The sequence below is a fragment of the Simochromis diagramma genome, unplaced genomic scaffold (genome assembly GCF_900408965.1).
Source record: "Simochromis diagramma unplaced genomic scaffold, fSimDia1.1 OVJJ01000802.1, whole genome shotgun sequence".
NCBI classification, from domain to species: domain Eukaryota; kingdom Metazoa; phylum Chordata; class Actinopteri; order Cichliformes; family Cichlidae; genus Simochromis; species Simochromis diagramma.
Window position 1 is genome coordinate 22212727 of NW_024387492.1, and position 26650 is coordinate 22239376.

Below are 26650 nucleotides of genomic sequence, written 5' to 3' on the forward strand. Positions count from 1 at the left end.
ATCCAAGGCTAAATGGAAACACTAAAATAATGGCAGCTTAGTCAGGCTGTTAAACCCAAGTGGGCATTTTCTTTTTGTGCCAGCGTTGAAGACTAAACCCGATATATCACACACATATATCACATACAAATCACAGACTTATATCAGATTTATCACCGACATAGCCTGTGTTAAATTCCACCATTAAAAATCAGCAGTCATTGCATTTACATTAACCTGATTTTCCCTTCATGGCAGCATTCACCTGAATTTAATGGAAGGGGAATGTTCAGAAACGACTAATGCTAAATCTTGAGCGCATGCACCGACTTCAGGCTTGGACGCTGCGGCCTGAAAGGCTGCTGTTAGGTTTCTGGGTCTTTGTAATGCTCTCAACGACAGCAGTGAACCTGGACATCAGAGTCAGGCAGTGATTTATGAATAGCACCAGTGTCTAGAGATGGAAAAGGAGGCCACACTGAAGGTACAATCCAGCAAATTTAAATCAGGCATAGCTGGAGTCCTAATGAACCTTTATAGAAATCACAGTTCTCAGAGTTAAACAGCGTTTTTCTTGCTCAGCATCTTTCATGAATCAAGCATGAACTTGATTTGATGTTGGGAATAATCTAAAGACAATTCAAGTTTAAATCTAAGAATATTTGAGTCCCTAGGGCTGGATGCAGGTAGGAAATATTCAGGGATATTTTAGATACCATGTAAGCGCTAAGTGCCTATTCCTCCTTCTCAGATCCTTTGGGTGGAGTAAAGAACTTGAAGGTGATCGACCCAACCATCAACACTTTGACAGTGCGCTGGGATCCAGCAGTGGGCAACGTCCGGACCTACAAGGTCTTCTACACGCCCCAACCAGGAGGAGAAGAACGCATGGTACAAAACAAACAAACTGTTTTATGGACCAATTTCAGGGTCTTATCTTGGTTCAAATACCCAGTAAAAGTAACAGTAATCAGGTAATCTGCTAATGAAGGCTTTGGCACTTTGTTGAATAGGAGGAGGTGTCTGGTGGCACCACCACCACCACCCTGAGGAACCTGGACCCTGACACCGCGTACAAGGTGGCGGTCGTTCCAGTCTACCCAGACGTGGAGGGCATAAGGCAGGAGGAGAAGGGAAAGACAAGTGAGTGGATCACTCAGGGTTTTCACAAAGGGGAGCAGCATTTTTTAGATTCCTGGAGGCATGTGTGCATTGCTCCAAAGAGTCAGATGACCAAATCTTGTTTCAGACAGACAGACAGGACCAAAAAGGAACAGTGGGATTTTCTTAAATCACAGACTGTGTAAAAGATGGCATTACCTGAAGGTTTTAGTCCTGGCATTTTAAATCCTCAGTGTTAGCAGTGTTTGCAGGCAGTGAGCACGTCACAGTCAGACCTGGAGGAAATGATGACCTCGAGGCTTCTGAACAGGACTTCACAACCAATGGGTGATGTCACTACATCCAATTTTTATAGACGTTTCAGGATTTCTGTCGTTTTAGACAGATGTGGGGAAATTCGATTGCAGAGGAAATCCCATGACATTTCTTTGCACCAACATGGAACCACTACATCAACATAAAACACACTTACAGACGTTTATTGCACCGTAGGAAGGTTTTGGCCTGTCCACCTGGGCAACCGTTGATGGCATGAGCATCAAAAGGCAGTTTTTTTTATTAGCCATTTCCACTTAGGCCCCGCCCTTTCTGAGTATTTCCCCAGCGATCCCACATGTTTTCATATTCCCCATCCAGCGGCGGTTATGCAGTTATTAGTTTGGACTGCTTTGATAATCTGTCCCTGATGGTGCGTTCGAGAGCCCTCTCCAAAGAACGCGTGTTTTATTGCATCTATAAAATTGATTCTTTTCGTGCTATTGTTTGCAAGACTTATTTATTTACGGGATCTTTGTCTGTATTTGAACTTTTTTTTTATTACAGCGCAGCACATGACGGAAACACTCACAGACACCGAGGAGGTCATTTTTACAGAGACAGAAAAAAACAGAAAATGAATGAAAAGTAAAACAATATGCTACTGCTGCCCATCTCTCCATAAGTAACATCTCCACTACATCGCCTGTGTCGTGTCTTTGGACTGACACACTGGGTTTCCCATCATCATATATGAGTTTTTCCTCTGTTTTTGTGGGTTTACCACACTTTTCACTACACAGTAAGACCAAATGAATCACAGCCAGTGAAGACAGATGACAGTTTTGTCAAATATGCGATCGTCACCTTCTGCATTTCTCAGAAGTTTATTTTGTCTTCTGTTAAAAATCTTTTCTTGTTGTATCACTAGAGGTCGATGTTTTGACCACACATAAATGGTGTTGGCCTCACCGTGAGACTGAGGCTGTTTTTGCTGTTTTTGCTCTTTAAAAACAATAGAAAACTTGATTGATGCTTTCTAGCAGAAAGTCTTTACAGATAAGCTTGAGGTACTTCCTTCGATTTCTATCTGTCCTGCATTACCAGAACCATCTGACACTTACAGCCAGAGTCATGAAGAGTAAGCTGACTCATAGCACACACCACCAACTAAAAGTGCTTTTATTTAAGTGTTCTTTCCAATATTGTCCTTTTTTTAAACCATCATTTTTACCAGCTGTGTGGAAAACCTGCCAGCAATGTAAGGTTTGCAGTCAAATCATGAGAAAAACCACCTTAAAGGTCTGATGTTTTCAGCCAGACAGCAAGAAAATAGTCCCTGTTTATATGAACGCTTGTGGCTTGCAAATGAATGCCAGAAAGTTTAGGCAACTTCCCTGAGTCTGACACATCTGGACACTCCTGATGTGGCAAACGCATCCATCTGGAGCACCCTGCAGGATAAAACAAACGCTAAGGGTTATTTGCAGCAGTTATTTAAACTTTTTTTTTTATTGGAGGAATTCTTTAATGTCTAAAAAACAGTTTAATAAGGTTTCTTTATGGAATACCAGAAAGTTTAGACAGGCACAGGAAGGAAAGAAGACTCCTCTGTGACTGACAGCCTCCCCGGCTTTGGAACATCTGGTCTGTCCTGATGAGGTGAACTCCACCCGCCCGCATCGTGTCAGGCTGTGATGTGTCCCGTCTGTTTCAGAGCCTCTGGGCGGAGTGAAGAATCTCCAGGTGACCGACCCCACAGTCAACTCACTGAGGGTCCGCTGGGACCCGGCCGAGGGCGACGTCAGACAGTACCAGATCATCTACGTCCCCGCCGCTGGAGGACAGGAGAGCGTGGTAAGCTTTTACTGACCTCATAATCCTATCAAAGAAGGCAGGTCAGGTTTTCATAAATGTTAGCATCTGCAGGTTTTTAAATTATTTCTGTTATAAATGTCAAACCTGTTATGATGAAAGATGAATCAAATTTGACTAAATTCAGCTGAGTTCAGACTTTTCTCGGGAGCACACGAGTGCATCAAAGCCTTATAGCATCTTCCTTTCATGACACAAAAAACACAATCAGAATTCTCACTGGGAGCACAAATTAAAACGCCACAGGATATTTTATGTGCCGCTAATCACTTAATTCTTCTATAGTTTTATAGCGTCTTTGTTTGCGAGTTGATGCCTAGAACATTAGCAGAGAATGAGAGACTGCGACGAGCTGACGTGAGCAAACAGTTCAAGTTAGTTTATCCAAACCCATAAAACCATCGAAGTGCGTGTTTCTGTTTGGGGTTTTTATTTTTTACAGTATTAGAATAAATGATGCTAGTTTCATTCTCACGCTACGTGTGAGCTGATTTCAAGAGTTCTGGGAAAATTTAAACAAATGAGTAAGTGGAGACAGAGAAGAGCTGATCATCAGGGAGCCTGTTCACTTCCTGTTAATCCAGCTGTGCTGACCTCTACATCTCGGAGTGAGGTGGCCAAAGAGGATAAAAATAAGAAAGAAACCTGACTAATAAAAATGTTCAAAGGCACCCATATGAAGAAGAAGTGTCTAAAACCAGAAATGGAGACAATGACTGGCCCCAAACATCTGTTAGTGAGATGACCAGGAAGCTGAGTTATAGCTGAAACAGCCAAACACAGACAAGAGGAGAAGGCTTAATCCTTGCCTCGATTCAAAATCTGAGATGATGAAGTTATACTTCAGAATAACACAGATCGCTCCTTTGTTTTTGTGAGGGACTCCCTGCACCATTCAGAAGCAGTCAACCATGAGGAGACACTGAATGTCCTTTAGTTTCTGGTTTCACCGTCACAGAAATTCCAAACGGCAGCTGTCGTGAAATAGCTCACGGAAGTCTCAATGTGGAACTAAATCTATAAAATAAATAAATAACAACATGAAGATTGTTTAAAGAAAAATGTTTACCCCATGCAAAGAGTTTTTTGGCTGGAGCAGCTCCGTATGGCCATATTCATTCTGGATTTCATGAGCAGCCCTCATGAGAGTGGGGGTTCTTTTGTATTTAGAAATTTATGGCAGTAAATTATGGACATTGGTTGGAAAAAAAACGAAGTAAAAACAGTATAATTTTGAGAATTGTGGTCCAAAGCACCTAAAAATATAAGTGCCTTGTGTAAGTTTCTTGCTTGGAGCCACAGACTGCAAACTTTCCAAAGATGCCAACGTCTGTGGCTGGTTTGCGGGAAAAATCTCTCTTAAAAGCTGCTTCAGTCCCAGGTGAGAATCCCTGACTGACTTTAAATGAATAAGTTAAAGCACATTATATACAATATAATCCTGGACAGTGTTTAGTAAGATCATTTTCTCACCTCCAGCTAGTGAGATAAATAAATTCCATTAAAGTCACCCGTCCGTGGCTGATATTTGCTTATTAATTTTCCCTTCACAGACTCAGGTGTCTGGGATTACGACCAACACAGTGCTGAGAGAGCTGCGTCCAGATACTGAGTACAAAGTGACACTGGTTCCCATTTACCCCGACACGGAGGGAAAACGAGCATCGGAGAACGGGAAGACCAGTGAGTGCATCAAATTCTCTTTCTGGGATTCACGAGGCTGCGACTCAAAAATCCACAGACTTGATACAGGAGTTACTTTTTTCCACAAAACTACACTCACCAACTATATTTTGCAGTAGAAATTATGATTTCTGGTTAATGATTTCTGAAAAAAAAAAGACTCTTTCAAGTGTAATTTTTAGATTTTTTGGGTGCTTTGAACACCAGAAGTTTAGTGTAGAGAAGGCAAACATCCCAAACCAAAACTACTCTGTAAGAGTAGATATACTGGCCAGAGGAGAACACTCAGCTTTAATATATCAAGAACCAACATGACAGTTGCAGGAGGTTTAGCTAAAGAGGTATATGAAACTCAGCAGATGTTGCTTCTCTGTGACATTTGACACTCGAGGAAACTGGTCTGAAATGTAACCACCATGTTGTGCTCACAGAGGCTCTGGGTGGAGTGAAGAACCTCCAGGTCACTGATCCCACCACCAGCTCCCTGAAGGTGCGCTGGGAACCGGCGGAGGGCAACGTCCGGCAGTACCGCATCTTCTACGTGCCCACGTCCGGAGGCGCCGAGGACATGGTTAGAGATCACACTGACTTCCTGTCCTGTTATGTGTCACAAAGGAAAACTGGGCATTAGCTCAGACAGGCAAAGCAGATTCACATCAGCTCATCAGATACCTTTTTCTGCATATCAGGAATTATTTAATCTGCTTTAACTTGCCCAAATCTGCAAGCTGCCTTGCAGCCCACCTACACTTCGGCATTTGCTTTTAATGCTGTTTCTGATTCAACCAGTGTCATGTTTCTCATCACTCTGCATGTTCTGTACAAGGGGTCCAGCTAGTTTTTCACCAAAGTCTAATTTTCCTGTTTCTGTGGATGATTACTGCAGAATCAGTGCCAGAATGATCCTCCTCAGATCCGCCACTTCTGCTTTCTTTTGACTGAGTGCTGTGTTTCTGTGTACGAACAGGAGCAGGTGTCCGGCGGCACCACCAACACCATCCTAAGGAACCTGCTATCAGACACTCCCTACACTGTGACCGTGGTCCCAGTTTACCCCGAAGGAGAAGGTCTCCGCCAGTCAGACAAGGGAAAGACACGTAAGTCATCAGAACGAGAGCATTTACAGGTGCACTGCCGCCCTGCCTGTGATCAGGTTTTTGAATTATCTGCAGTAAACATTACACACTACTAAGAAACAGAACAGATGTCATTCAAAGTGGCAGTGCTGCAGCTCCAGATGTTGCCGTTTGACAGACACGTCAGTCAGAGCAGGCTTTAGAACTTTTCAGGGCGGCCTGGAAGAGACGAGAGAAAATATAAATGTTCCAGAATGATTTTAAACAGGTGCTGCTGCACATTTTTGTAACTAAATACTAAAAATTATGAGGCTGTAAATGAGCACAGTAGGGGCACTTTATAACTGCTGTCGGTATCTCAATGGTCTGGATAAAGAAATGCTCTTCCTTGAAGAGGAAAAAAAGTTGCTTAAAAATGTCAGCATCAGCGAATGTTGGTTTGTAAATTGATCGCAGAAAACTGATCTGAGCCACAGGTCAGAAGCGAATGAGTCGAGCTTTGAAGGTGTAACTTTGACCTGTTGAGAATCTGCACAAGCGATGAAGTCTGAGCTTCACTTGAACAAGATTAAATCTATCACCAGCAGCAAACAAAGGCCAGAGGTCGTGGTTTTAATGGAGAGTTGTCAGTAAACCTTAAGTAGAAACAGAACATTCATGCCTTTGCTGAGATAAATAAAGGATAATATCATCATCTTATTATGTCTCCACTCTAATGCAACCAAGACACAGGTTTAGTGTGTTTGCTGGCCTGCAGTGAACATGAACCCCCTCAACTCACACAAATTACAGCTTCTTTTTAAAGTTTGACACCAGATACATTAACTTTATAGAGAAACCTTATCTTCCAGGTAAACCTTCATGGAAAAGGTACTGCAATCTGCAGAATTTGCCAGAACCTATAAATCAGACCCCCCCCCCCACCCCACCCCACCCCCCCCACACACACACCTCCTACCTCTGGAGGATTGGATGGAACATAAGAGAAGCTGAAGAAAGTGAATGATAGCAATGAAGAAAACAACTCTAAAACTACCGTTTGAAGAATCTGTCCTCCCAGACTCGGTCCTCCAAGCATTTGCAGAACTGCTGGTTTGTCTGCATCTCTGTGGTTTGATGTCCTGTTGGGTTCCTTGGGTTTGTTTCTGCCCACACGGCATGCCACGCTCTGTCAGCAGAAATGCATCCTGGGGTTTTGACATGTGATGCCACTGGAGTGAGGCATGGAAACAATTCCACAGACGGGTCCAGCAGCCAAACTGGAACTGAATATTTTCTGTCCTGTCAGGATAGTTTTAGGTGGGGGGGGTGTTTGCACAACCCTTGTCTCATTTTCGGTGTACATGGTGTTTCATTCGCCGTTTCATTGCTTAGAAATGGTGTCGTGTTGAAATCTTGGAATATTTTTCCCTTACCATCCCTCCGCGGTTGGGTTATTATGGTTAGCTGTCACACACACATACTGGTTGTGGCAGGCAGAAGTTGGTGACTCAGGTTCAGGTAGGCGACGCTCCTTTTGTTTCACGGGTTGAATTCCCAGAAACCGATCCACAAATACCCGGTTGGACTTTTTTTGTTTGTTAAAGCTGAAATATGAGACAGCAAGGACTAAAAATGTGACAGTTTGGAAGGGTTGTTTAAGTCCTCCGATCATTTACATATCAAGCACTTTATACAGACGTGCTGGCTGCTGCAATAAGCGAACCAGTAGCATCTGCGTGCTGGAACATGACACCACCTCTCTATCACAGCAGCAGCAGCAGCAGCAGTGACACATCGGACCTCAGAGTGAGTCACTATCAGAGAATATGAGCCCGAGGGTGACATTAATGAAGTTTTATTACCAGTGTTGGTCCAGTTTTACTGTTTTGCTCCCTGGAGAAATTTGTCATTTTTGGTCTGGACAGAAACAGCAAATTAAATGTTACAGATTACATAATCTCTCTGAAGGACAGAGTAATTTTGTCCCTGGATGACAGACTTTACAGAAAACAATGACTGTGAAGGTTTCACTCTGGAGGTTTTTACCTTATCGAGGAGGAGGCATCTAGTTTTCCTTTTACTGGCTAGAGCTCAAGATACCGGGGGATATACACATCTGGTTTGGTTTAAAAGAGGCTTTTGCATAAATCCAAATCTGTGCTACTTCTCTCTCTACACATAGACATTGTAAACTGACTGTCCTGCAGATTTGTGCTGCACTCAGCATATCATTTCAATCCCGTAGTTTCACAATGATATTAATTCTTGGATTACAGATTCTTTCTTCATAAAATACATTTTTTGTTGTATTGAACCAGTTTTACCAACAAAGTAAATCACATTCTAAAAATAAACACAAATTAAAACACGATTAACAGAATTTAGAAATGATTCAAATAACTTAAATGATCCAGTTGTTATTATCTTGTTTGATTATGTAAAGGCTACGCTTCAGAGCATTTCACCACATAAGTTATAGTCTTACAGCCCTTTGTGACATGTTTATTTTAGTTTAGTTAGAACACCACAGTCACACAATAACACAAACAGACTAACCGCTAAAGTTAGCCATAAACCAGCAGGTCTGAAAGCCCAATGAAGGGTTTCAGTTTCTAGTCGGAAAACACTTTAAACGTAACTTTGACTTCAACTGATCATTTTTCAGTTTGCTAATGCTAAAGTTGGTTGGAGACCACAGCCCGACCAAAATTATTGTGATTGTGTACAATGAACTATGAGCTCGTTGCCTTTGAAGCGGTTGCTTCAAAGGCAGGCACCAGGTCTTCAACCACTTTGTTCAACCACTTCAACCTCATTGGTTCAGTTCAGTTTTATTTATATAGTACTAAATCACAACAACAGTCACCTAAGAGTGCTTTACATTGTAAGGTAAACACCCTGCAATAATAGAGAGAAAGCCCAACAATCAGATGACTGCCTATGAGGCAACAGTGGGAAGAAAAAACCTCAGAAACAGACTCATGGAGGAGCGGACATCTGCATCAGGCATCAGTGTGCTATCAGTTTGCAGTTAAACGGAATCGAGTTGGGCATTACATGCAGCCTGTTTTTGATAAATATGGAGGAAATTACAAATCTGTTGCTGTTTACATACACAGAAATTTACAAAAACAAAAATCCAGATTAACTACTTACATTTAAATAAAGGCATAAAGTACATTTCTGCACAGCGTAGTGTGATTTCCCCCCTTCACACCTACCTACAACAGAAAAAGGCAGTATTGAGGGGGGCTGGGACTAGAGGTTTCTGCTTATTAGTTTCAGTTTGCAAAATAAGAGTAAAAAGTTCCAACTGGGTTTTAAAGCCACTTGAGACAATGGAAAAGGAAAGATGCTGACGTACCTGGGACATAAAAAAAAAACTACAAGAAACATAAAGATGAAACTCAGAGACCAAAGCCCAAACTATAACATCTGCCTGTTGAAAAGAAGTGAATATAGATGAGTGTGTTTTATTTGCACTTCTAACAGAATACAATAATTTGAAGTTCACTGCATTTCTGAGCTGCTTGAAGAATGTTTTGAAAAAGTTCATTGCTTTTTAACTCTAAACTTAAACCAAGGATCCAATCCTCCCTGTTCTGTTCCGCTCTTCACTTACTGACACTCACATTTCAAGGAATGTAATCTCTTCTAAATCCATTAGTTGTCCCGTCAGTTTTAGGCAATAAAGTAAGATGTACTTGGAACAAGCCCTTAGTTTTGATTTTGTGTTGCTAAGTGAGGAAAACTAACACCTCTCCCTCGTTCCTAACTTCACGTTCTCTTCACCTCTCTCCCGTTTGCAGTTCCACGCATGCCACCCAGGAATATCAAGGTGTACAATCCCACCCCCAACACCCTGAATGTGCGCTGGGAGCCAGCCACGGGCCAGGTTCAGCAGTACCGGGTGGCTTACGCCCCCCTGACCGGTGCAAGCCCATCTGAGTCGGTGAGTAGCTTTCTGCAGTTAAAACACAAACTGTCATTAGCAGCAGAATTCTCCTTGAGGGGAGGAAAATCTCTCTGTCTGGTCATGAGGAGTGAAGAATGTGAAGACACAAAAATAACAACCTCTTGTGTGATTTAACAGTCATAAAAGAGTGAGGTTGGATAATATTTTTTCCCAGTTTAAGTCATCACATTCCAAAAGCTGCAGGTCAGCTCTTGTTAGATATGATGTGCCTCCAGGAAATTCCTGAGATAAGTGGAATTACACTGAGAAAATAAATGAATGATCTTATCCTGGGTTTTTTTGTTTGTTTTTAGATAAAGGAGAGATTATGGCTGATAATCATTATCTTCAATATCAACTAATCGGTCAGCTATTTTTATTTTTAATCAATAGTTTATAAAATCGCAAGAAGTATCAGGATTACCCAGAATTCAAGACATCTCTACAGATCATGTTTTTTTTCCCCCAAAAAGTAGTCCAAAACCAAAATTTAAGGAAATGTAATACATAAAAGCAAATTAAGCTTTATAAATCCAGCGTATATTTATACTTTAGCAGAGGTATGCACACGACACAGTCACAAAAAGACTCGGCTTTACCAACGTGGGTTTGCACTTTCTCTTGCTCTTTCTCTTGATGTATAAGTAAATATAAAGTAATAATCCAATCATTTTGTGTTTTGCATTTTCCATCCTTGGAAAATCAGCTATATTCTCAAGATTTTTGTCTTTAATTCAGATTTCTGAACATGCCGTTTTATTTGATAGCTTGTTGACACCAAACCCAAAGTCTCTGACTTCAGTTTGGCTTTCTTCTTCTGGAAAATGCCATTCTTGACATTTGACTTGCTGATCTTACTTGGGCTGGCATATCTTTGTGTTAGATGTCAACTAAGGACTTGGGAATTCTTGATCCGACTTTTGTATTATTGTATTTTTGCTGTTCTTACTCGACTTTCTTTGTTTGCACACCTGCAGTGTTTAGTCAAACTCGATTAGTTTTCCCCCTTGGTGTGGTTCATTTGTGCAGATATGAACACGGTAATCACACTTGGGTGTGGTCCAAAACAATCAAGACCACAACCTCCAAAGGGTCTCAGCGCAGGTCCAAATGAACTCCAGAGGTGTAAGTTTATGGTTTCAACGTGACCTGAATCCAAACAAACTACCAGGTGTACGTTCCACGTTTGAGGTAAAAAACTTCCAGTAGATACATATGCTTTTTCTTCTGAATGTGGCGAGGTAAATATAGATGCGCGGAGGTCTGTACAGCTAGCAATTAGTCAAGAAATAAAACGTAAATTCTCCACTAGTCCACAACACAGCACCTTCTTCCTGTATTTGCTTTTGTTGCTCCTCCCCAGACAAATCTGGCCAATAAGCAGACCGAACTTCTCACGTGGGTTGTAGTGATGCATTCAGACTCAGTTGGATTTTTCTCCGTGTGAAAAAGAAACCAAACCATATGGAAAAACTACAAGTTTATAAACTCATCAACTGATTCAAACCAGAGTAAATGAGCCATAGGTGTGAGAACGCACTTAGTTCCCACCTTAAGATCTAGGAAGTCTTGGCTCAGCTCTGGTTTGAGACTTGTTGACTTGACTCGGGACCTCCTTTTCTATCCTTTTTCCTGACCTAGCTCTGGATTTGTTTTGTTGTTGGATCTTAGTGGCCCTGATTTGGTCTTTTACTTGTGACTTGTGGGTCTCTACTCGGGCCTTGTTGTTTTTGACTCAGGGATTTTTCTTCAGAAAGTCTTTTGACCTAAGAGTCTTGACTTGGCTATAAATGCTGGTTCTTGACCTTGTTGTTATTTTTAGCTTGGTACTCAATGTTATTTATTTAGGACATGAATGGAAATCCCTAAACAAGACTTAACTTCTGCTCGTACAAACAAATGTCTTTCACATCACATCACCATACATCTGGCTTTTCTCTAAACTGGACACTATTCCTGTATATTGGATGTGAACTTAATAACCAAAATTATTGTATTTGTTTGTAGTCATTTTGGTAGTTAAGTCATTTTTATCTGTGTTTTCTACATCTGATTTTAAAAAAAAAGTGAAATCAAAGTGGGAGTGTTGCTTTCATTGGGCCGGTCTGTTTCATGGAAACAACAAGTGGTCTCTTTTGCTCGTTCTTATTTGTTTCACCAAGTGGTGATGTTGCGCAGATGTCTGCACAGCAGTAATTACAGTAATGCTCTTAAATATGGAAATCATGACTTGTCAGCTTTTCATATGTCTCCATCAGCACTGATTTAATGTACCAGTGCAAATGTCTGGGTCTCAGGGAGAGAAAAAAAAGAAGCTTAATTTCCCCACAAAAAGTTTGAACTCTATGACTGAAGTTTGGAAACACTGCATGCCGGACGCATCTGTGACTGACGTCACCAACTACGGTCAGAGTTCCTGGGGGCTTTAAGGCTGTAATCTAACAAGGCTGTTTTGATGATTAGAATCAGCTTTGAAGATGCTGTGAAGTTAGTGTTGTGTAGTTTATTATTCCCTGTGGTCTCTGTTTCCTTCTATTTTCACTGTTGTTGTACTTTCATTTAATTAACTTTGATTTTGTTTTGGTCTGAGAGGAAGTTGGTTTGGCCACAGAAAGAAGACACAAAGATGTCTGATGTTAGGTGATAACAGAAGGTCTCACTTCATTTTGAAGGTGCTGGATGACAGCAGCCACCTACACCTGACTGGGAATTAACTGGAAGCATATGTTTGTTTAAAATATCGGTATGTGCTGTAGCACTATTAATCTAAGAAACACGTCTATTTACCTTTAGGGATCCCAGTATGCGAACCCATTGGCTAGTTTGCTGACTTGGTCTTTGAGGAACTGGTTGTTTAGAGCTCCCTGTTTAGCCAGCAAGTATCCAAGCCAAGATTTCAGTTTCTGTCTGCTGGTCATCATTTAAAAATGCTAATAAATCATCCATCCATTTGGTAAGCACTCATCCAACCTGCTGTTGTAGCTAGAGTCTGTCCTGGCTGTCTTTGAGTACATTCTGGACAGGTCATCACCAGTCCATTACAGGACTAGCTAATAAAACCTGACAAAGTGGAATCAGATGATGTTCATGCTTCTGAATTGCATTCCTGCAAATCCCATCCCTCCAGACAGAATGTTTAGCTTCATGCTACCAAAGCTTGCACATACGGGTTAATCAGCACATCAAAATTGGAAACCAAAAAGCTTTTGGTACCAAAAATCATGTTCCTTGACTACAGATTCTGCATACTCATATGAATAAATCTGTTTGTAGAAATTAATGGGATCACGACTGCCTATGAGAGTGCACTAGATGCCTTCCTTAGACATCCTCTAGGACAGGGGTAGGGAACTCCAGGCCTCGAGAGCCAGTGTCCTGCAGGTTTTAGATGTGTCCTTGATCCAACACAGCTGATTTAAATGGCTAAATTAGCTCCTCAACATGCCTTGAAGTTCTCCAGAGGCCTGGTGATGAACTATTCATTTGATTCAGGTGTGGTGACCCAGGGTGAGATCTGACACCTGCAGGACCACGGCTCTCGAGGACTAACGTTCCCTACCCCTGCTCTAGGATGTTATTGGTCATCACTTTGTAGCTGATGATTGGGAGATAACCCTGTACTGTAATTATCTCCCTCATCATATTTTATAAATGGTATAATTCACTCCCACTGGCAATATCTACAGTTGCTTACATGAAAGTTGAGATACGTTTTTATTTGGGACTTTTTTTTTTGCCTGCCATCCTGTTCCCCCTGTCATCTCTATAAGGAGCTCAGTTTCAGTGACATGTTATGATCTCTGGATCAGTAATAATCTCTGCCTGTATAAAAGTAAAATAATTTAAAGCTGGATTAACAACCTTAGCATTGTGAAAGAACATTTAAAAGTTTTTGTTATTAGGTTTTAGCAGTTATATACATACATCAGAATTCAAGCATCAGTAATGACATCCTGGGAAACTTCTTTTCATGGGCTTCGTCTTGAATTACTTACAAATCTATAAATGCCGTATCACTCTCTTGTTCAGTTTGCCTCTACTTCTTAAAACAATGAATGCGTCCCATTCAAAAGCCCATCAGTTACCCAGAACAACTGCATACTTCGGCCTCATCATTCAGGTTTACTTCAGCCAATGAAGTGCATCCCAGCCCTCGAGAGCAGTACTGCTTTCAGGAAATGACTATAATGTTTTAAAAGGGCCGTGTCCAATCCATTGTCCTCACTTTAGAGTTTACTGGTGGGCTTTAACCCCAGGCTAACAGTTGTGCATGTGTAGGTGTGTGTGTGCTTCCAGTTGCGGGATCTTAGCCGCTACATCATCGCTGTGAAACCTATTTCATGGTCCAACATGCCAAAACCTTTCAGCCCAAAACATTTGCTGCAACCAAACCAGTCCCAAGAAGAGGGGGAACTCGAGTCCAAGCAGAAGATATATTTCCCATGATGTAACGGCAGAGACTTTTATGGCCCACAAACCAGCTAAAGAGCTGAGCATAGATGATGTGATAATCCCAGTGACAGTCTGCAGTCACTCGTGTTGTTAGAACACGTCTCCCGCTGACCGATGGTTTGTTTAGCATTTCACCTTCCAAGCCTTTGTTAGTGTTTGAGGAACCTTTTGGCAGAAGAAACCTTGCCGAACACTGGATGCAAGATGAGCACTGAGGTCATTATGTATATTACTCCTGCCAGATCTGTATGTAATGCGTGAAGAGGCTCATTTGAATAGGCAGACCCTCTTTGATGATTATATCAATATATATTTTGACTCCCGCGTTTCTTCTCCAAAAAGGTCCTGGTTTCAGGAAGTATTAACAACGCCTTCCTGGACAACTTGATACCGGATACTCCCTACTCCGTCACTGTCACCGCTCTGTATGCCGACGGCGAGGGATCAGCGGTGAAGGACAATGGCAAAACATGTAAGCACGATGACAATGTCACATTCTGATGGTGTGTAGAATCACATGACTTACTCGCAATAGTGTACATCTGTCGCATGCAGTGATGCAAAACACAATAAGTACAAGTATATTTAAATTTCGGGTTGCTGACTGCACTCCTCTTAGCAAATATTGGATCATATCATTGGTGATGCTCGTAAAACTCCGACTATAATGAACAAATGAGCCTTGTATGGAAAATTAATTATTTAATATCTTTTATACAAAACCCAAAAAGACAGAATGTGATAATTTTTTAAATCTCGTAAGCCCATATTTTAACCATAATAGAAAATAGAAAACATATCAGATGCTTAAATTGAGATATTTTACAATTTCATAAAAATCTTTAGCTCATTTAGAACTTTTATGGCAGCAACACATCTGAAAAAAGTTGGGATGGAAAAACAAAAGGCTGGAAAAGTAGGTGGTACTAAGAAGAAACAGCTGCGTGAACATTTTATAGCTTATTGGATTACCTGGAAACAAGTCAGTGATATGACTGGCACCTTAGAGATGCAGAGTAAAGATGGACAAAGTTTAATATGCAAAACTTTAAATTTAGTTTTTCTAATTTCAGTAGTCATGCAACTGGGATATTCTATGCATTCAGGTTTATTAGTCTCCTTAGTCTTTTAGATATTAAAAGCAAACCATGGCATTTATTATAATTTGGTAGGAAACAGACAACTTTACAGAAGCTATGTTAGCATTAGCCAGCTAACATAGGTACACCCTCACTACCTCCATAGAATAATAGAGGATAAGAAGTCAAATGCTGATATTTAAGTGCACTTGAATAATTGATCATCTCTATAAAAGCTGAAGTTTTGGCAGGTCTGGAGCATTCAGGTGTGTTAACTCAATGCCACAGTCCTATCAGGGGTGGATGTCCCAGCAAATTCACCCCAGTCTGTTGGGCTAATGCTCGACCCAAACTGCACAATGATCACAAGCATGGAAACAAATGACTGAAAAAAGAAAAGAAATGGCCCAGGCAGAGTCCAGACCTCAACCTGATCAAAGTGCTGTGGTGGGACCTTAAAGAAAGCTGTGCATAAACAAATGCTCACAAAAGTCAATGAAGTGAATCAAAGCTGTAAAGAAAAGAGGGGCAGAAGTCCTCAACAATGTTAATGGGTCCAGTTCGTGTGGAAGGGCCTGTACTGATAAAATATATTTTACATTATTGCTGTAAAAAAAACAAAAACCTACTGAATCATGAGGCATACTCAGTTTTTCACAGGTCTGTTATTGTGTTGATTCTCGAGTTTAGTTAAAATGTTTTTTCTTCCCTTGGTCATTTTATTTATTCCTTTCTTTATTCTGAAAAAACAGGAAAAAAAGTGGGCTTTCAGGGAGGGGGCCCTTAAAGAGAAATAATCTAGTATAACTAAATGCCTTCGTGGGCACCATTATATGTAAATGAGGATTCAACTCTGGGTGCAGTAAAGTAAAACTTCAGAACTAGAAGTGGTCATAGAGGTTAAGTGAGTATATGTATATAGTGTAGCTATAGCAGGATTTAAAGCATTATAGAAATCAAATAATCTTTTATTCATGAATTAGAAAAATATATTTCTATTTATACATTAAAAAAAATTCTCCTACACTGCTTCTGTTTGATATGGTGCAGTACCCCGTGCTGGTCCCAGGAACATGCGTGTGTTTGACGCCACCACAAGCACCCTGACCATCGGCTGGGATCACGCTGAAGGGCCCGTAAGACAGTACAAGATCTCCTACGCACCCATGACTGGAGACCCCATCACAGAGTCCGTAAGTGAAACTTTAAGCTCATTGACGTCCACAATACCAAATGATCTCAGATAACATCAACATGTTACTGGTAACAGTGCTAAAGTAGAGCAGTCGTCCCAGAGAAGGAGCCAGTCAGTACAAATTTAAAATCAGGCATTAGTGATGGTCACATTTCCAAAATGGTTTAGTGGCCTGTTTGGGGGTAAATATACTTTCCTTCGCACTCTGATTACCTGCCTGTATTATCTGAAGGAAAGCTGGTCTTACCCTTGCAGAAACTAAACTACGCACACTGATGATAAAATTTTTAAAAACGACCTCAGAGGCTGAGACATTTTGGTGAAGTCATTTCGGAGGAAATGCATCAGACCCACTAACCTCAAGTGTATTTCTTACTCTCTCTTTAACCCATAAAGAGAGAGTAAGGTGGTGATGTGTTTTGTTTTGGATAAACTGGCCGCAAACCCTCGCCATTCACAGCTCGCTGTGACGTCCCCCTCGGACTATGCGGTGAAGTCACATCTCAGGATTCCCTCGCCTCATTCAGGATATAAATCACAGATTAGGGAGACTAATTACAGGCTCAGTTAAACAAACTGTATAATTTGGGGCATAATAGCGTTATTAATAGTTCTGAATAATAAGTTGGAACAATGGTGGAGAGCGGAGACGGCCCAGCTGTGCTTCCCTTCTGCTCGTTAGTCTAACACTTGCTCAGAGTGAGTCAGCTAACTGCAGCAGAGGGATGAAAGGAGCTCTCCAGACTGGGACTGACCAAAGAGCTCACGACTATTATTTATACCGATGCAAAGTGATCAATTTAGCATCTGTAAATAATGTGGAAGGTTCGTGTTGGTACACAGTTTCTATAATCCCACCGAGAAGCAATTTTCTGCCTCACAAGGCTGAAGAAGTTATTTCCTGTTTATTAGAGAAGTAGTCTTTAAAATATTAAAGCCTAAATGTAAAATTGTGCACCACCAACAGTTTTTGTATTTTTCAGGCTCTTCTCTTTATCTTACTGCACAAACCAAATTTATTCGCACTAAAATTTGGAATAAAATTTTACCCAAATTTAACTTTGATTAATTGATTTTAATGACCGTTTCTCATTTAAACTAATATTTGGGTCCTTGATTCAAATTCCAGATGAATCCAAATGGTTTTCTATTATTTTACTTTTATTTAAACAGGGAGCAAAACTCACCACTGAACATGGACTGTATATAAAAGATATAAGGGCATAGCAGTAGGAAGTTGTTTCAGCCTGCATTCTTTATATTGGCCAGCAGGGGGTGATTCCTTTGGTTGCAAAAAGAAGTCCACCCTGGTAAAAGGACTCTTCTTGTCACTTGAAAACTTTCTGATGGGGTTATGGCCTTAATCAGTGCACTTCAGTAAACTGGTTAAGATAGCAAAAAAATAAATAAATAAAAATCTATAAAAAATAGGAAGCAAACTAATCGAGAATTTGACTTCATTGCAAGGAGGATGTGTGGTTTGAGGCATCTTCACTTCACAGTTTATAGTCTCTCTCTGTATATAGCATGACACCCTTTATTCTTAGATCTTTGATTTAGAAAACAGGAAAACTCCCCAAAAACTGAATAAGAGAGAAAAAGGAAGCAGAAATCTCCAAAATCATACATGCACAGACATGTGTGGAAGGAACTCTGTGGAAAGCAGGTGTAGCAGCTTTTCCTGTGACTGGGAGCACTGGGTCAGCTCCGCTCACCAATTACACATACCATGTGCAGCAGATGTGCAGATAGCAAAGCAACTCAGGACGCTCTGGATGTAAATCTTTCCTGACTGATTTATGCTTTTTCTTCTTCGGCTACTGAAAATCTGACTCTGTGCCGTTTGGATCTTCAGACTCTGGTTTTAGGAAACAGAAACAATGCCATGCTTCAGAATCTGCTCCCAGACACCCCATACAACATCACTGTGGAGGCCATCTACGCCGAGGGGCCTGGAGGATCCCTCAACGGGAACGGACGTACAAGTAATAAAAACCTCTTTGACCTCTAGTTTTCTAGCAAAGGCAGATTTTCAGAAATGCTGGTTGTCTTGTGATATTACACAATCCCTTGCAGCTGTCACAGGGTTTCTGTACATTTGGCGTCATAGCTGGGCCGATTGTAGTAAACAACAGGCTTTCTCAAACTCCTAGAAGGCAAATTTTACCCCTCAGCAGCCATCTTTCAAGTTATTTAAAAGCTTCCAACTAAATTAAAAAGGAGAGATCCATGACTTTAACTGCAATAGCCAGCAGTATGTAAAAACTCCACGTATAGAATCAACAGTCAAGTTTGATTTAAACAGAAAGCTCGATATTTAGTTTTTGTTTTACCCAAAATAAAGTTTTTAAATCTTTTTCCTGCAGGTTATTCTGTATGTCTGCTACACATGCTGAAGCCTTACAACATGGCTGTTTCATTAACAGAGCGGCTGTAACTACCTGTATCACTTCTACAGTAACAAGTAGATATACCTGCTGCTTGTCTACTGTGTCGAAACGAAGTGATTAGCTCAGATGTTTTCTGTGGCGGCCCCTGATTGGCTCTTTGCGGGCAGAGAGTGGACAGCTTCCATCTTTGGTCTTACAGGGTTCTCCTTAGATATAAATTTTTAAACTTTCTGTCGTTACTTGTATTCAAACGTGAAATAAATCTTGTTTGATTAAGTCTATCAACCATCTATCAGAAAGTAGCAAAATAAAATCCCCTTTTTATATTTCCTACTTTTGATTTTGATATTGACCGTCTGTGGAAGGTAAACCTCACAATCCGCTCCACCAGCATCGTGCTACAAACAATTCTAGTACATTTAGGATGTAATCCAGCACCTCAGAAACTTTTGTGGTGGTTCAGCTTTGAGGCATTGAACCCAGGAGCTTAAACGCAGCGACCGCAGTAGCACTTAGGAGTGAGTTAGAGGAGTAACAGAGAAAATAAATACATTAAGTGCGCGTCAGTTATCAGGGTCTGCATGTGTTAGTGTGAAGAGTTTGGACTTAAAGGGGAGAGCACTCGATCGGCGAGCAGTAGGCTTAGTTATACAAACAGCAGACACTCAGAGTGTGTGTGTGTGTATGTATGTATGTATGTACCTGTTTTGATATCTTTGTGGGGTCCAAAAATTGGAACATTACTGTGGGGACCAACAGTCACTTGTGAGGACAAAAGTGACAAAAGTAATTTTTGAGACTCAAAATGTGGTTTATTGTCAGGGTTACATTTATTTTATGGTTAGGTTTGGGCTGAGGGTTAGGCATTCATTTTTGATGGTTGGGGTTAGGCTAAGCGGCTAGGGAAGGCATTATGTCAATTGGATGTCCTCACTAAGATATCAAAACGAGAATGTGTGTGTGAGGCACTTTCAGGCATCTGTCCAATTCTGGACACACACCAACTGGTTTCTTCAACAAGACTAAGACCCAAATCTAAACACCTCTATTACATAGGATGAATTTTATAACCTAACTTAAGGCGGCTCATTCCTGACCGCCAGAAAGGAAGAGGCTGATTTTTATTATTACTGAGAAAATGTCCCCCTTTTTTTTAACAATGCTCTGTGGTTTAAACAACCTACAGGTATCAAGTTAATGAAAGGCTAGGGGGTTGTTCTAGCGTTTAACAGCAGCGAGAAGACGGCGTGTCAGCTTCCAAACTCTGAGCTCACTGAAAATTTTGCCACAGTAGGTGTAAAACGCTCCCCGGTGTGTGGACGGCTGATATTTACGGTTCAGTTAAAGGAAAGAAAAACAGCCAAAATAAAGTTCTGTGTCATTCAAATGCAAACTACAAATTACAAGTTCACTAGTGCTTCTGTTTCTGTTTTGTTGCACATGAAGCTGCAGTGGATTTAGTTTAAAAAGCCAGAAATTCTCCTGCTGCTCTCCCCTCTCTACCCAAACAATAAACCTCCTTTCTGACTTTATGGGGCCATAATTTACTAAATTAGCTTTAAGTTTTATTAAATATGACTTGAAACTTGCGATTCAAGGCTCATCAGGAAAGTTGGAGAGTTTAAGCTGGCTGAGTCACTTTTGCAGTCAGTCTAAGTGGCCAATAGAGGAACTGCAGTTTTTTGGTACTTGCACATTAGCATCATGTTTTAGCCCTGCGTGTTGATGCTTACCATGTCTAAAATTCGATGCCTCCTCTGTGTCAAAGTCGGCATGTTGAGTCCCAGAAACCTTCGGATCTCGGACGAGTGGTACACGCGCTTCAGGGTGGCCTGGGACCCGGTGACTGCACCCATCCAGGGATACCGGCTGATCTACACCCCTGCAGGTGAGCCTTAACAAAACCATTGCGGTTAATCAAACATGTTTCTCTGCACACACATTGTGAATAATGTCTTGGTTCCTAAAAGCTGTCACCTGATTTTTACTTCTCTTCAGTTTCTCACTCACTTCTCATTCTCCGCTCTGTGTTTCCAGGCATGAACCAGCCCATCGACTTCTTCGTTGGAGACGTGAGCTCTTACACTCTGACCAACCTGCAGCCTGGAACCACCTACGATGTCAAAGTGCTGGCACAGTACACCAGCGGCGTGAGCGCGCCGCTCATTGGCCAGGGGACGACACGTACGTACAGGAAGCGTAATTATACGCACAAACTGCTGATTTATTTCAAATGTCGCTCATAATTGTTTCTTAAAAAACTCACTGGACCTTGGCGTCCTCTCGTTAACCCCTCCTGATTTTTCACGTCCAGTCACTTCTGACACTTTAACTTAGGACCAGAGAGAATCCCAGGATTCATCTGATGTCTTTTCAGTTGCTCAGATTTGTTTCTGGCTGACTGAGATTTGGACTTAAAGGCATGTTCACACCTGTTTACTATTTAGTCTGGTTATATTGGCCTCAGGTGTTTGTTTGTTTTTTTCAAGTTGGCACGATTTGTTTGGGCCGGAGACAGTAATTACTCTCAGGTGTGGAACAAAACAGCTACACCCGGAGCCCTGAAAAGAAATGGGCTCATGAAGTGAAATACCAGTCAAGTTTCTCGCTACCTAAAGTTACTCACCTGGTTCCATCAGGCAGTGCAGCTAACAGATTATCAGATGTACTCTTTTTTTTGTTTGTTTGTTTTTGTTTTGTTTTGTTTAGCTAAACAGTTCCTGTCTCGTAGAGAATCTCTATTTTTCATCAGTTGTTAAAAGAGCTTAAAAAACATGACTCATCTGACATATGAACAGCATAAACCTCCACTGTGCTTAAACTCTGATTTTTTTTTTTCAGTCTACCTGAATGTAACCAACATTGAGACCTATGCCATCGGCCACGACAAGTTCTGCATCAAGTGGACGCCACACAGAGCGGCCACGTCTTACCGCATTAAACTCAACCCAGCGGACCGTAAGTCACATCACTTTTTAAATATCATAATCAGCTTTTGTGTGTAATAATAGTAATGTAATAATAATAGCACTTAGACCTTTTCTATGTAAGTCTCTAAATGATCCAAAACCACATGGTTGTGTAACATGTCCTCGGATAGATCACGGAAGAGAACCTGCAGTGATTTTCATCAGAAGTTTCTGATATTTCATTTCTCTGCAGATGCATTAATCTTGTGCTGTGGCTCTATCTGCCAGTGATCCTGATTCAGAGTGACATATTTAAATTGATGCATGTGGTAAAGTGTGCAATAAGACTCCCATCAGATGTCTGAAAACATATCTGCAGATGAGATCATCTCTACAGATGCTGCAGAGACTGTTTTGACTCAAACGTTTTCTTGTAATTTCCTCCCTGAGGCTGTTTAAGTTCAGGCCTATTTTCGGTTATTGATCAAAAAAGATGCAAGTTTTGGCCGAGACTGAAGGCGCCCGACCACCAAGCTTTAACTCCATCTCTGTTTGCAAAGATTACATCCTTTTCAATGACTTTGGAGTGTCCGAGGTCCATCTGGTTCATACTCGCACGTGGAGATAGAGTATCCATGTTTAAATATCTTTATGGTAGTCATTAGGCGTTCGGGCTGCCAGAACAAACACGGGTCTGTTAGCGTGAGGCAGATGGTGGTTAACCGCTACCATAGGAGCTGTCCCAGTAAGACGCAGCAGACGCTCAAGTCAACAAATCAGTCAACTGTTTGTTCTCAAGTGGAAATGCAAACAGCGGTCGGAGCCAGCGGTGAGATGAGGGGGTGGAAAAACGGTGAGCACGGGTCTTCTGCCTCCATGTTTTAACATCCGTGGTGAGAAGAGGAACATGTGGTTCAGACTCTAGGCTATCTGATATCCTGCTGAATAGTCTGAGGGCTTTTATTTTGCCAACGCACTCTCAGCTCGGACCTGAGTGCATCTTTGCTCCTGATGAAAGAGGGCCACCATTCTGGAGTCGATCTCTCTGAGAGGTGTGCGTGTTTGCACAAATTAATTTACATGATCGATCACAACTTGTTGATGTTACTGGGCATATTCTGAAGATATCTGCAGCAGCGGAGCTGCGGGGAGCATTGAATCCGACTTACTTGAAGTGCATTTGGGACAGCAAAATGCCCGTGCGATAAACACGTTTTGTTTGTTTGCTCTCGCAGAAGCACTCAGAGTAAATAAGAAATCTTATTATCAATTTATCAGCAGCCGAGACAAGCAGAGAGATAAACATTTCACTGGAAGGGTCAGGGTGCTCTGTGTGTAAAGTAATCTTTATTTTCTTCGTTTAGCAACAAAAAGTCCACTAAACTACAGACAACAGTCATGAAGTGTGGTTGGTCAGTGACTATGAGGTCACAAATCCTGCAAGGGCTTTCAGGTAGTTTAAGACCTTTCCTCTTTTGGAAACTTTCTGCAGTCCTCTGAGGCTCACCCACTGTCTTAAGGTCTTAGCTGGAGCCCATCCCAGCTGTCAGTGGGCAAGAGGTGCAATATTAGAAGTGGTAGACTACCTAACATGTATACTAAAATGTACAGGGATATTAATTTGTAAGTGTTGGTGAAGTGATTGGACCAGACTGTCTTTAACATGGAATTGATTTCAAATACAAACACAGATGGTTTAAAATGGAACTAGAGCCATGAAAATGCTGCAGAATAAACCTCCTTTGTCCCTCATGAGGCTGAAACGGACACAGAGAGTGCCAGCGTCACAAGCCAGCAGGCTTTGGTGTTAATTTACAAGCCAGAAACATAAGCACCTGGGGAAGTAATCTTTGACTCATTAGTAATAATTATTAATGCTGTCATACTCAGGAGATGTATGAAGTGAGTAAAAATCTTAGTTTTCTTCACAGGAAAATTTCAACATGATTCAGGGTCCAAACTGTGTAAAAGTCACTGGTGTGTTTTACAAGGGCATGACGATTCAGCCATCTCGAAAAAACTCGTGACTGAAGAACATGAGTCAGTGTTTCCCTCTGACAGGAACCAATCACACTGAGCCCACAGCACCTGGAAATAAACTCTAAATGAGCCGATCGGGAGGTCGAATCTTATTAAACCTCGATGAAATTTTGAGCATGTTCAGAAAAGTCCATCATTTAATTTAAGACCACTCCACTGTACTGTGATGTGTTTACATGTGTTTTTGATTCCTCTGTAGCATCCAGTAAAGGACAGCATGAAATCACCATTCCCGCCGGCCTGCCTCAGTACTGCTTCGACGGACTCTCTCCCGATGCTCTGTACACCGCAACTGTCTTCGTTCAGACGCCAAATCTGGAAGGCCCAGGAGTCAGCACCAAAGCGAGGACCTGTAAGTACTAAGAAAGTTCTGCAGTGAGGAGGAAAACTCTAGAAAATCGAGAGAATTCTGCCCTTAATAAATGCACAAAAACTAGAGTGTGTTTGAAATGTGACCGGTCTGGTTCACTGCTGTGAAAACGTGAAGTGCAGTATTTTAATCAGAGAATCAAACCAGTGGCAGGAGCACAACTATCAAAAGAGAGGTCGGGTATTTATATCTTGTGGGGACATCTACTTGACATAATGCTTTCCCTAGCCCCTTACCCTGGCCATGAAAAATGAATGCCTAAACCTAACTACAACCGAATTGTAACCCTATCACTAAATCCACATTTTGAGTCTCAAAAATGCCTTGAAACTTGTGGGGACCAGGATATTGGTCCTCACAAAGATATGAATACACACTCACAAACACACACATACACACAATACATGAAACAAACATAAAGAAGAGAACAACAGTGTACTGGAGATAATGAGTCAAATTTAAAGGCAAAATATATAAACTTCAAGACAGCGTGGTCTCGGGCCGGAAAACAGGTGTAGTTTAATCAGGCAGAACATCTGAAGCCTTGAGGTCATTTTTAAAATTGCCTTTCTTTCATTGAATGAGACCGCATCCTGAATTTGGGTCAATCTGAGCAGCGCGACAAACAAGAATAACTTCCTGCACTTTAATAATTAAATTAAAGCATCAGGGTTTTTGATCTGGAAATATAATTTCATCAGTTCTTTAAATAGTGATAAAATACTTTGTGGTCCAAATGTCCTGCGAATGACATCGTCCACTTCAGCTGTCTCAAGTTTTTTATATTGATGCTTTAACTTATTTATAAAATGCAACAAAAATATTTAACAAATATAAACACTGAATGTAAAGAAGAATGTAAAGTACTGCATGCAGTGCTGCATGTGGCAGTCGTTACATGATTGGCTGGAAAAATCCTTTGTGCCAGGCAGACAGCTCAAAGGTTTTTAAAGTAATCCAACCTGTTTAAGATGTCATCTTATGTTGAAGGGAATATAAATAAAAATGAGCTTAAACTCGCGTTAATCTGTCCTTCATGTATTCTTAGTACAAACCAACAGCATCTGCATCACTGACGGAAAAACACATAAAAACACGTCCCGAGTGGATCAGCCCACCTTTCCAAAGAGAACACGATCGTAGTAACAGCTGCGTGGCTCCGACACACCCACTCACAGTGCAGTCATGGTGCCTGAGACATGAAGCACGATTCCAACTGCGAATTGCATCATCTCGCAGTGCGGCTCCAAAACAATGACTTCATCACGCGCCGTGTTTACGCCGATTCTGTATTTATTACAAATATGTTGATAACATTTTTTTTTTTTGTGTTTTTTTGTTTTGTTTTGTTTTGTCTCTCACAGTGCAGGAGCCAACTCCAGACCCAACAACCCCGCCTACTCCAACAGCTCCACCCACCATCCCCCCTGGATGGGCAGGTAAGCCTCTAATGACATCCATAATCCATAATCCAACTGAAGGCGAGTTGAATCTGAAATGCATTCTTGTGTTTTGGTTGATGAGACATATTGCAGCCCACAATATGTGGCCAACAACTTGTTTGAAGGTTCAATTTTCACATTGTGGCTACCACCGTGATTTCTTTCTCATTGGTAAACATTTGTGACCCAACGGTTAAAGTTCTTTAATCTTTAATTTAATGCTGATTCTTGATTGTGAAAATCTTTATAAAAACTCACCCTGCATACAGACATCATAGAGGTCGAAATTTTTCAGGTTGTGTACGTGGTTTTTTTTTTCTGCTTTACTCTAAGGCAGTGGTTCTTAACCTTTTTGGAGGTACCGAACCCCACCAGTTTCATACGCGCATTCACTGAACCCCTCTTTAGTGAGAAATAAAATACGATTTTTTTCGAATTCAAGACATACATATGTTTCTTAATGGTGCACAAAATGAGCCGTGCATGTCGCAGCGGAGGCTCTGCTGAACCCCTGAGACCGACTCACCGAACCCCTAGGGTTCGATCGAACCCAGGTTAAGAACCACTGCTCTAAGGACTTTTGTAGTCTACCTCAAGTGGCCATTAGTGGAACTTCAGTTTCAGCACACCCTTTTAGCTGCTTGGTGTTCCAGGTAGATGGGATCTCTCTCCAGCCTGTTTTTGGGTCTCCTCTCAACTGGGCATGCTCAGAAGAAGCAGCTTTTTTTTCAGTGACTGTCTTAGCAAACACCAGCAGCTGTTAACTGTTTCTTTACATGTCAAACATTTCTAGTAAATCCTGTTTTCCCCCAGTCTCACTGCTTCTGCTGACTCTGCTGTTTCATT

The 26650-nt window shown here is 41.3% G+C and overlaps 1 protein-coding gene across 1 annotated transcript in view; it reads left to right on the forward strand.

The window, feature by feature from the left end:
* Positions 1-26650, forward strand: part of col12a1b (collagen, type XII, alpha 1b) — a 149561-nt gene that overhangs the window by 82021 nt on the left and 40890 nt on the right. Inside the window, 15 exon segments of the mRNA XM_040017990.1 lie at positions 731-870; positions 993-1122; positions 3074-3213; positions 4785-4914; positions 5346-5485; positions 5882-6011; positions 9782-9924; positions 14722-14851; positions 16509-16651; positions 18509-18638; positions 20812-20931; positions 21081-21227; positions 21885-22001; positions 24192-24344; positions 25727-25801. Coding sequence (XP_039873924.1) covers positions 731-870; positions 993-1122; positions 3074-3213; positions 4785-4914; positions 5346-5485; positions 5882-6011; positions 9782-9924; positions 14722-14851; positions 16509-16651; positions 18509-18638; positions 20812-20931; positions 21081-21227; positions 21885-22001; positions 24192-24344; positions 25727-25801 — 1968 coding nt within the window.